Raw genomic sequence first — 12330 nt, forward strand, 5'->3', positions numbered from 1 at the left:
GATGGTGGGATGCGTACCTTTGTAGCCGGTAGTGAACTGGCCTCGCCACGCGGTTGGGCAGTTCTTCCACTGCCAGTGCATACAGTCGATGCTGCCGAGCATCCCCGGAAAGCCGTGGGTCCTCCAGTGCCAATCCAGTAGGAACTGGCAGTCAGCTGCGTCCGGCGAGCGAAGGTAGTGCTCCCCAAATATCTCTCGCACGCCCTGACAGAAATTCTTCAGGCACTCGTTGCCAGTCGTCTCGCCGCATTGCAGATACTCATGGAACATGTCGGCGGACCCTCCGTATGCCAACTGCCGGATGGCAACAGTGCATTTCTGTAGGGGCGATAGTCCGGGCTTCCCTGCTGCGTCTCGCTGGAGCCGGAACTCGGGGTAACGCGCGGACAACGCATTAACAATGCGCAGGAAGAGGGAGCGGCGCATTCTGAACGTGCGACGAAATACATCTGCCGGATAACGTGGTTCCTCCATGCGAAATAATCGGCGAACAGCCGATCGTGCGCACCAGGGTGGTTGCGAGGGATGTATCGGCGCCGCCGGCGGATTGGCCGTTGGGGGGGTGGCTGCTGCATTCGAGCGATCTCGCTTTGTATGCGGCGGGAGATATAGTTGTTGATTGGGTTGTTGGCGAAACCCGCTACATCCCATCCGGTGGGAGCGGGAGGTACCTCTTCTTCGGAAGAAGAATGTGATATTTCCTCGTCGGACTGAGCACGAGACGATGAATCAGAACTCATTTAATAAAGATGGAGAGAAAAAAGATTGAAAATTTGTGTGAATGAAGTTTGTGGGTGATGAATGGAGGAAGAGGATGAAATATTTATAGGGGTGGAAATTAGAATATGACCGTTGAGGAAAAAAAAAAAAAAAAAAAATTGATCATCGCCGGATTATCGCCGAACAGCTCCCCACAGTGGCCGGCGATGATCCGGCGATAGCCCGGCGTTAAAACGCCGTTTGGCGTAATTTCGGTAGGAATTTCGCCGGATTATCGCCGAACTCCTCCCAATGGCCGGCGATAAGTCGGCGATATCCGGCGAAAAATCGCCGGATTTTCGCCGTCGCCATTGGGAGTGCTCTAATGACTTAACTAAAGAAAATAATATAGTAGTAATAAATAAAGCAACAAAAATTGTGATCACAGATCCACAATATGTCAAAAATAGGTGCAGATTAAGAGCATCCACTATAGGTGGACAACTTTTTTTTTTTGTCCATAGCCCCATTTTATTTGTCCACAGCCACAAAAAAAAGTGTCCGCAGCAATTGTGGATACTTTTTAGTGGACAAATTTCACTTTATTTTAGTTGTTGTATTTTTTAATTCAATTAACAATTAAAATTATAGGACTATAATTAGACAAAAACGGCTAGTGCAATAAAATTAAAATTGAAAACTAAATTTTCGTCGGATTAAAGTGAGGGGAAAATTACAACGAAAATTTGATCTACGGAAAATCGCATATGTTCTTCACGCTACGCCGCCTCCCCTATGTGCCCAGATCTCTTCAATCAAATCGACCTGGAGTTGGTCATGTGTTGTGCTCCTGCGTATATCAGCGAAACGTTGGATCAGATATTCATTACTACGTGGTACACCCATCTGTATCGGCGCGGAGGCAACGCCGTGACTTGTACTTGCACCATCTTCCGGCGCCCAACGTTCTGCAGCAAATCCTTCATCTTCTATTATCATATTGTGCAATATGATACATGCTACCATAATATCCGCGACATCATCTTCGTGCCACACTCGTGCCGGGCAGCGTAGAATGGCCCATCGCGCTTGGAGCACACCAAAAGCTCGCTCAACATCTTTCCTAGTGGCCTCTTGTTTTCGCGCAAAATATTGCCTCTTCGCTCCAGCCGGTTGGCGAAGTGTCTTGACGAATACGGGCCAACGAGGGTATATTCCATCTCGCCAAATAGTATCCCCTGCGATACTGCGTGCCATTTGCTACAAAACCGATCTGCGGACCCTCTCCCCGGCACTCCTCATTGAAGATAGGCGACGACTGCAGAACGTTGATGTCGTTGTTTGAACCTGCAACACTTGAAATACGCATGCCAGATCCGCAAACGGTAGTCGGCAACGGCTTCGAGGCTCATCGACGGATGTTTCTGCTTGAAACCGGTAGTGAACTGGCCTTTCCACGTCACCAGGCAGTTTTTCCACTCCCAATGCATGCAATCAATGCTGCCCATCATGCCTGGGAAATTGTGCACCGCACCGTGCATATCTAGCAGTCTCTGGCACTCATCAGGAGTTGGCTTTCGTAGGAACTCCGGACCAAAGACTTCCCGAATGCCCTTACAAAACTGCCGGAGCACAGTTAGACTAGTCGTCTCACCCATCTGTAGGTATTCGTCGAACATATCAGCCGGTCCCGCATAGGCAAGCTGCCTAATTGCAGAGGTGCATTTCTGCAAAGTAGACAGCCCGATCCGGCCAGTGCAATCACTCCGGAGCGTGAAGCACTCGAACCGGTCCGCCAATGTCGTCGCTGTATGGGTAAAGAGCGGTCGCGACATTCTGAAACGCCGACGAAAAATCTCAGCCGGGTAACGAGGGTCAGCGCTGAAGTAGTCGGCCATAAGCCGCTCAGCCGCTCCGACATGGTCCCGTGGGATTGTCCGACGATGACGAATCTCACGAGGGATCGCCGCCGCCGCCGCCTCCTCGTCGGCCTCCCTCTGCACCTCTTGAATCAAAGAATCCCATGCTTGATTCCACAAATCATCCATAATAGAAATGTTTTTAGAGATAGAAAATTTGGATAGAAAGTGAAGATGTGTGTGGAGAGAAGATGAAAATGAGAGGAATATTTATAAAAAAACCTTTATAAATTCGAAATTTTTTTTTTAATTAAAACCGGCGACCGCGCCGGCGTCGCCGCACAATAGATAGGCGCGGCGGCCGCCGCGCTTCTCTCTCCATCGCCCCGTCCTCGCCGCAAACGCGGCGAACGCCCGTCTGCCCCCGAAAATTCGTCCGCCCGCGGGGCGGACGCCCCCTCCCCTATAGACCGCCGCGCCGCCGCCGCGATAGGGGCGGCCGGCGCGCCGCCCCTATAGTGGATACTCTAATATGGGGTATGAATATGGAGCCAATAACTCGAACCCCAACTTTATCATATGTATAAGGCCGTATTGGTAGGACATATCATTCCAAGATTTTGTGCCATATTGACTGGAAAATAATTGTAAGGAGAAAAAAGTACTGATCAAGAAACATTATGTGGTGTTTATTATGGGGATTGGAATAGTCCCAAATATATTACCACTAAAGAGATGAATAGTTCAATATCCAATTGGTTGGACAAATCATTTCAAGAAAATGTGATATATATATATATTTAGGTATCTATATATATATAGGTAGAGATGTACTAAGATGACAACCCTCTTTATTGTAACACCATACCACTATTTTAGGCCATTGGATCTGAAAATCGTGTGTTTGTCATGCTACCACGTGTAAAAACACGGAGGGGTAAAATAGGAAATTTCTAATTTTACGTTACCAGATTGCAGTGCTTGTTCATTGAATATTGCAGTCTTACCACAACAATATTGCAGTTTACCACGACTGCAATATCTAATACAGTAGACCGCAAACCCGTGTTTTTTCACGAAACTTAATCCTAGGCGTCCATAGATGAGATCTAACGGACTATATTGGTGGTATGATGTTATTTTAACTATGGTGGCACCCTAGTGCACTATAGAGTTGTAATCAATGTCGAACTCTTCTTAGAGACCGAACTAGAGAACAAATCTGGGCCATAAGATCTAGTTTTTTGATGAGATATGTTGCTGTGTAAATTTTTTTCGCTCTTCATTACAAGCCAATTTTACTTCATTGTATAGGTTTATTACTTCATTCTGTACGTAATATATTGAAACTACAACATGTTTTTACTTGCTTCAAGTAGGTTTTGAAATGATTCAACATATGTTTCGTTCGAATTCATTGACATGAGTTTTTACTTTATTCACATTAAAAAATGCAATTTATTCAAGTGAATTTATTACTTCATTCAGAAACGTTATTACTTCATTGGATAAGGTTTTTACTTCATTCCAGTAGGACTTCAAATGCTTCTACACATACTTCATTCATATAATTTATTATATTATTCCATGTGTTTATTACACCATATCAGCGTCGTAGCGGTGGTGATAGATATTGTAGAGAGAAATAACGGCACGCGACGGCGAAACTGCATTTACGTACTAGAATGAAGTAATAATCCTATTAGAATGAAGTAATATATTCTGGAACGAAGTTAGTAACATGTTAGTATGACTTATTTACCTTCGGATGAATAAAAATAGACTGGTGATGAAGGAGAAAATAATTTATAAATTTGTGAATCTCATCCATAAAAAATAGTCCCATTATCCACAAATCCACTCTTAAAGACCGAACTAGAGACCAAATTAGGGTCATCCATTTTCTTAATCTTGTGGTTAGGATTAATTTACAATTACTTTATTATTTTAAATAAAACTTTTTTATTTTATTTATTTTTATTTATTTTTATTTATTTTTTTTATTTTTATTTTTTTTCTTCAATAAAAATTTGTCGGAGTAAATAATGAACTATATTAACTTAATAATGAACTAAATTAAACATGTTATGAAGTAATTTTTACATATTATTAAAATACATTAATGATACAACAAATTTTAGTGTTAAATGTTAAGCGTTAGTAATGAACTATATTCAATAAATATTGAACCAAATGAACGTTAGTAATGAAAGTAAATATGACATTTTATTGAAATGCAATGTTAACTGTGTTAAACGTCAAGCAGTAGTAATGAACTTATTACTTCATTCCATTAGTCAGTTTAATACTTCATCCCGTTAACTTATTACATTTTTCATCCAGTCATGCTATTACTTCATTCCATTAGTTTATTACATCATTCCTTTAGTTTATGACTTCATCCTGTTAATTTATTATTTCATTCAGTCATGCTATTACTTCATTCCATTAGTTTATTACTTCATAATGTGTTATGACATAATTATCTTTCAGTTGAAGTAAATTCGGTATATAATGAATGCGAAAATTTACTTCATAACATACGTTCATTTAGTTCATTATGCAGTGAATATAGTTCATTATATACCGTATTTACTTCAATCGAGAGACAATTATGTCATAACACATTCTGAAGTAATAAACTAATGAAATGAAGTAATAGCATAACTGAATGAAGTAATAAGTTAATTACCACCTCTTGACATTTAACACAATTAACATTGTATTTCAATAAAATGTCATATTCACTTCATTACTAAAGTTTATTTGGTTCATTATTTAGTGAATATAGTTCATTATGTGGTAAGTTGAATTTAGCTGTAGATGAAGTCAAGTGGAATATTTATCAATGCTGAAATCCATAGAGACCAAATCTGCCGGCAGCACCAAATCTCGGCGGCAGCATATCTCAACACCGGCTGCCTCAATATAAATCGATCATCATCCAACATCGACTGCGGCAGCACACCCGCCTCCTCTTTCCTAACCTCCCTCCGGCTTCCCTCCCCCCGCCGTCGTCTGCCCATTCACACCCAATTTTTTCCCCATCCGAATCCTTCCACTTCCTCACTGGCGGCGCAAGCTCCTGATCCCTCTTCTTCCGCTCTTTCTCCTTCTCTTCCTTCGTCCTATCCTTCGCAACAGAAGCAGCAGTAGCAGCCTCGCCGTTCGGAGCAGGCTGCGGCCGCCCCGCCTTGAGGTCCAGGTTCGAATTCGACGGCTTCGGCCTCGCATGTGGAAGCTCCGGCGACGGAAGGGCGTCAATTTGGCCGGAATCGCTGGCATAGGTCTCGCCGAAGAATTTAAAGCGGAATCCGGTGCGTTTCTCCCATGAAGAGGGGGCATTGCAGCGGAATCCTGCCCCGGCAGTGGCAATGGACGCTTGTTGGGGTCTGAACTTGCCATTGATTGATTGAGAGAGGTAGAGAGCTAGCAAGCTACAAATGCATAGCTGCTTAATTAAGAACAGAGCACATTAAATTTGGGGGAGAGAGAGGGGAAATGGGGAATAGATCTGCGGAGATGGTTACGATTTTAGAGTGGGCGTCCCAAATTGATTAAAGAGATTTCTCAAAAACGTATGGACCAGATTTGGTCTCTAGTTCGGTCTTTAAAATTGGTTCGACATTGATCACAACTCCCATTATCCACAAATCCACTCTTAAAGACCGAACCATCGAACCCTATCAAATTAGGGCTTTTAGATCTAGTTTTTTATGGATAAGATACAGAAATTTATAAATTATTTTTGCCTTCATCACGAGCCTATTTTAATTCATCTCGAAGGTAAATAAGTCATACTAACATGTTACGAAGATTTAACTTCGTTCCAGAATATATTACTTCATTCTAGTAGGTTTTTACTTCATTCCAGTAGGTTTTTACTTCATTCCAGTACGTAAATGTGGTTTCGCCGTCGCGTGCCGTTCTTTCTCTCTACAATATCTATCACCAACCTCATGGCGCTAATATGGTTTAATAAACACATGGAATAATGTAATAAATTATTGGAATGAAGGATGTGTAGAAGCATTCGAAGTACAGAATGAAGTAATAAACCTATATAATGAAGTAAAATGGGCTTGTAATGAAGCCGAAATTTTTTTCACAGCAGCACATCTCATCAAAAAAACTAGATCTAATGGCCCAGATTTGGTCTCTAGTTCGGTCTTTAAAATTGGTTCGACATTGATCACAACTCTATATATATATATATATAGGGTTTTGATCTATGAAAACTAGATTTAAATACAGAAACGCAGAACACAGTCATACGTAGAGTATTTTTAGGTCATAGTTAGTTTATTTTTAGGTCATGCTAACAAAGCATGACCTAAAATGATCTTAACATGACATAAACCCGAATTTTATAATATGACCTAAAACTCTGCTTAATTATGACCTTCCGTATTTTTGGTTAATTATTGACCATTAGATCATCTAATCCTAGGGCCAAGATTTGGGCTGCATTTCTTGATTTAAGCACATACTTATTTTGATCACTCCCCTATATATATATATATATATATATATATATATATGCAAGGGAGTTATATTTGCTAACTATTTAAATTGCTAACTCTGCTAACTCATCAATATAGTGTATTAAAAATGTCAACACGGTGACATCAAAATGTCAACACATAATATCAACACATTACATTGAAGTTCAACAAAAATATGTGTTGACATTTTAATGTCACCGTGTTGACATTTTTAATACAATATGTTGATGAATTAGCAAGTTAGCAACTTAAAAAAGTTATCAATTGATCACACCCCTACTCAACCTTACCTCATTATTTTGCAGGGCCGATCCTAAGCAGGCCTATATTGATTCTTGGGCCGGGCCCATTTGATACCTCCAGTTATCTGGGCTTGGATAGACATCCATTTGGATTTATGCAATAATATGGAAAAGGCATCTCATCTCAACGAAGTTATAAAGAGAGTAATACAACCTTCAACAACTTGTGGTACTAGATTATATAAATGCTTAAAACTCCACCCATTTTGTTACTTTCTTATTCATTTATGTAAATTTTTAGAAGCAGCCTTCATATAAAGTATAAAACCCTATCCCATTAATTATATTATGAATTAATTTTATACAATTGTACTAATTTGTTGCATTGTATGTAATACACGTAGCGTTACACGGTCACTACACATGATAAAATGAATAAAATAAAAAACAATCTTTAACAAGATTAAAGAAATGGCATATATGATTCATATATATAGTGGGATGGAATCTCAAGGTGGACGTGGACCTTCACTAATTAAAATTAGAGAAGAACTATTCCAATAAACCTTCTTCCTAATCCTATCCTAAAAAGAAGTTATAAATTTATGAGATTTTATTCTTCTAACTTCACCTTTTTCTCTTGACAATCTCATCATCAAATCTGCTATCTTTTATTTGGGTTTATAATTGCAATAATTGTTTGTGAGCACTTTTATTAATTTAATTTTATTCTTGTATTTTCAATGATATCTTGTCCTTGAATCAATTCTCTAATTTCGTCAAGATCAAGTTTTCCTAGAAACTTGCATTCGAGACTAAGTTATTGATAACAATATAATGCAATCAGGCTAGATTTGATGCTTCATCTACTTATATGCCTCAACTTGTTATTGATTGGAGCCAATTATGATATTCTCACAACATTCATTCATTAAGTACAGAACGATTTATGTAACATATAAATGGTCTTCACAAAACAAATTTTTTTGATAATTTCAAAAATAATGAATGGCTAGAACTAGAAAAATTATTTAGAAGTCTAAAACAAAAGAAAAAGGAAAGAAATCAAGTATTAAAATAAACGGACCAGAAAAGCATGAAATCGATGAATTTAGGCTTTACCGCTTACCAGGCACATAACTATAGAAACGAAAGGGTAGATCTTGCTGCAATGAGTTTGGGTTCAAATTCCACTGCTGTCGTGTAGTTGCTTTCACCTCTCAAACACAAGTGTAAGGCCTTGGGAGATGGGCTTCTGGCAGCCAGTGAGTAAAGGCTTCCCCCTTAACGAGCTACTGTATATCCGAAGTGTGGGGGCCGCCAAGGCGACGGAATCGCCTTTTTTGCGGCATGTTCATTATCTATTTACTAGGAGTACTACTTCTTAAGCCATTAATGAGTCTCTGTCTTTTACTTCCTCCGTCACAACTAATCACTTCTTCTTCTTTTTTTTTTGAAAAAAACGGGCAGAGCCCGATTACAAACTAGCGAACGTAAGAAACACCTAACATACATCAGCCAAATGTTAAGACCCAAAGGAGGAGACTCTAGACATGGACACCTTTATGAAAGTTGTATGCGTGATGTGAACAGAAAGTCAGCAGAAAAAAAATTCCCTTGCATTCATTTTGAAAAAATCGTAATAAATAGTTAAAGTGGATACATAGTAAGTAAAAGTGAGAATTATGTAGATAAGAGTCTTATTTGTATGATTCTCGTTTTATTTTACTATATATCCACCTTAACTGCTTATTACGATTTTTTCAAAACGAGTGCAAAAAAGAAATGACTCAACTTAGTTGGGACGAATGGAGTATTATTTTATATACTATATATTACTGTATTATTAAACTTTGCTTGAAGTCTCCGTCCACAAAAAAATAAAGCAATTGGTGTATGACACGGATTTTAATGTAGAATTGGTAAAGTAGGAGAAAAGGGGAAAAAGTAAGAGAGAAGGAAAAAAGTAAGTGAAAAGTAGTGTTAGTGGAATGCTGTGTAGGTTATTATTTATTCAAAACTTTCCAAAAATGATAAATTTGCTCTATTTTTTGTGGACGGAGAGAGTATTAAATAAAATCATCTTTTAAAATTAAAATAAGAATAATTAAAAATTGAAGAAACTAAGGCACACTCTCACGTCAGTGAGGGGCAGCACGTGTAGCGGACAAGAGGAAGAGCTAGCGTGTGGTGAGTGTCTTGCCCGATTCCCTTGTCCGCGAGACGCGCGTTAGCGCGTCCCTTATATACCATTCAAAGCAAGACTATCGACTAAGCTGTGAGTTTTGCCAGTATACCAATAGGAAAAAAGAGCATGGTTCAGGGTTGGATTTGGCCATAATTGCATGCCTAAAATGAGACAATGTAAATTATGAAATAAGAGCTGTTTGAATCAATCGACTTTTGCTTGAAACAACAATTGCAGAAACACTAAGTACGATCTACCTCTCATTGCTCATAATGCCCCTTTTTTTCAGCTTTTTATTTATTTGATAAAGATATATTTGGCGGATCCAAAAATTTTAATTTGGAGATGCAAAATGAAACTTTAAACTTAAAATTGGCCGCTGTCATTCCATCAGTTGCTTATTTGTAACAATATATTGACAAGTTTAGGGTATAGTTATACCCCTTGTCCTACATTGAGTTTGCCACTGAAACATACTATTCCGTCCGTCCCGCTATAAACAACACCCGTTTTAAGCACATTAAGAGAGAATAATAAATTAGAGAAATGAAGAAAAAATAAAGCAAGAGAGAAGTAAATTATTATTTTTTCTATTAAAAAAAAGAAGAAATGACTCATTTTAAATGAGACATTCCTTTTTTAGGAATGTGACTCGTTTATGGTAGGGCATAGAGATTGTGGAAAACAGAAGGCTACTGTTATTTGTTATGTGTAACGAGTTTATTGAGGAGGACCTCCTATAGAGCAATTTTTATATGGCACGTGAAAAAGTGTATAAAGAAAAAAAAACACAATGTTAACAAACCAATATGGACGAAACACAATATAATTAATAGGTCTGTGCACTTATTTTCCAACTAATAAATCGACTAATCAAGAGTATTAGTCACCTTAGATGTGTTTGTATCGAGGGTGTATATGCGAGTTATAACATATAAAATAAATCGATCTAAAAGTATATACATATTTGTTTTATATAGTATAAATTATTATTCCGCATGGAGATATGAAAATAAGCCTGTAAGTTATTTTTATAAAGTATTTTCTTAACAAAGAATTCTTCAAATAATTGTGGCCGTACACTCCTTTACAGCAAATTAACACATGTAATAATTTTTCATTAGGCGTGCGAATTTAACTAAGCTCAATTTAGTACAATAAAATATGATGATGAAAATTTTAATAATATCACAGAATAATGCCAATGATGCTTTAAAAATTGTCTGATTTATTATGATTACTCATCTTACTCTTGTTTTTGACCAAAAAGTGGGTGAGAAAATATAAGTAGAGGGCCCAAATTAAACTATAAAAATAAGTACGCTCTCACAAGGTTGGCAATTTCACTTGTTGCAGTTGGCACCAGGCAACCGACTAATTTTAATAATCTCAATTTTAAATTAATTAAAAAATTGCAATATAGTGTTTTTTTACTAGACAGAATTTTATTTTATGGTTCTATTTGAATGACAATGTAATGGATATATCAATTGATAAAAACTCAATCAATTGTCGAGACACTTACGGAGTACTATCATTTATTATTAATGAAAAGGAAAATTCCCTTTAAATTCACTCCTATGCAAAAGATCCATTTAGAATGTCATATGATTGCACAATACAAGAAATTATTTGAATCAGATACCATTTTACAAGAGTTTGTGTAGCTTTACATGAAAATTACATTATGAAGGCCACACACCTCTAAAAATATATTGAAATATGAAACATATACTTTTTTCAGTTTCGATTAAATAATATAAAATTTATATTTAAAACTATTGATAAATTATTTAAATGGAGTAATAATAGTAGTAGTAGTTTATTTTTTGCCTCTAAAGATTTCATCGGGAAGAATAAGAGAAAATAAATAATTAATAGTCATAATCTCTATTCGGAACTGATATTTTATTTTAAGTAAATGAAGTACTTAGAGTTTGCTAATTTATTATTGTGTGTCAAATCATAATATAGTTTAATTGATTTTCTATGCGTTCTTCCCTAGATATATCACAAACTATAATATAATTCATGAGAATTTTATTAGACGTTTAAGACTATAAACATGTAATAGTACCTATCTTTTTGGGAGCACCAAAAAATAAAACAAAATAACTGGATTTGCTAAAACTACAAAACTGATACAGTTTGTTACTGACCATAATCTAAATTAGCATAGTGCATGACCCATTAATCCACGCGCATGAGATATAATCTCAATAAAAGTAGATTTTAATCAACTTCGTTATTCTCATTATTATCTACATTATAAATGTGGTCCCTAGAAGCAAATTTTATTGACAATTAATCAATATATCTGCACACATTTTATGACTGAAAATGCATCTATTTAATATTTCATCAAACGCGGTAAATGCTATAATGAGATTCAAAACAAGAATATTTCGTATACACACATATAGATGAACACTTGTATAAATTGAGTAAAAATTGAAAACACTTCTTAGAATATGATGTCAGAGTAATTGGGTGCATTCTTATATGAGATGTTATTTTTATCAAAATTATTAAATCCAGATATACATGTATGAAATCATTTTCATTGGTGAGGGGGATATGGACCATACAGTTGGATCCATCTAGGCTTCATTAAGAAGAAAATGAAACATTCTTGTTGAAGAAATTTATAGAGCATGGCATCTTTATTAGGATGGAAAATGATGGTGGCCAGTTTTTTTATTTCCACCTAATTTCATAACATAACCAATCAAAATGTAATTTTTAAAATCAAAATCCGTATGTCTTTTACTACTACTACTACTACTACATTATGCATTTGTATCATTTGAAATTGATTCTATGTAGTACTATATTAG

At 37.0% G+C, this 12330-nt stretch overlaps 2 protein-coding genes across 2 annotated transcripts; both read right to left on the minus strand.

Annotated features, from left to right (window-relative positions):
* Positions 1-1473: 1473 nt before the first annotated feature.
* On the minus strand, positions 1474-1956 carry LOC125221330. The gene has a single exon (XM_048123452.1). It carries the CDS (start codon positions 1954-1956, stop codon positions 1474-1476), a length of 483 nt encoding a protein of 160 aa, XP_047979409.1.
* Positions 1957-1997: 41 nt separating this feature from the next.
* LOC125221331 lies at positions 1998-2747 on the minus strand. The gene has a single exon (XM_048123453.1). It carries the CDS (start codon positions 2745-2747, stop codon positions 1998-2000), a length of 750 nt encoding a protein of 249 aa, XP_047979410.1.
* Between the last annotated feature and the right edge of the window lie 9583 nt (positions 2748-12330).

The sequence above is a fragment of the Salvia hispanica genome, chromosome 4, assembly GCF_023119035.1.
Source record: "Salvia hispanica cultivar TCC Black 2014 chromosome 4, UniMelb_Shisp_WGS_1.0, whole genome shotgun sequence".
Taxonomy (NCBI): domain Eukaryota; kingdom Viridiplantae; phylum Streptophyta; class Magnoliopsida; order Lamiales; family Lamiaceae; genus Salvia; species Salvia hispanica.

Coding starts and splice junctions, on each gene's coding strand:
- LOC125221330 (XM_048123452.1), bottom strand. CDS start 1,956: ATGGCACGCAGTATCGCAGGGGATACTATTTGGCGAGATGGAATATAC.
- LOC125221331 (XM_048123453.1), bottom strand. CDS start 2,747: ATGGATGATTTGTGGAATCAAGCATGGGATTCTTTGATTCAAGAGGTG.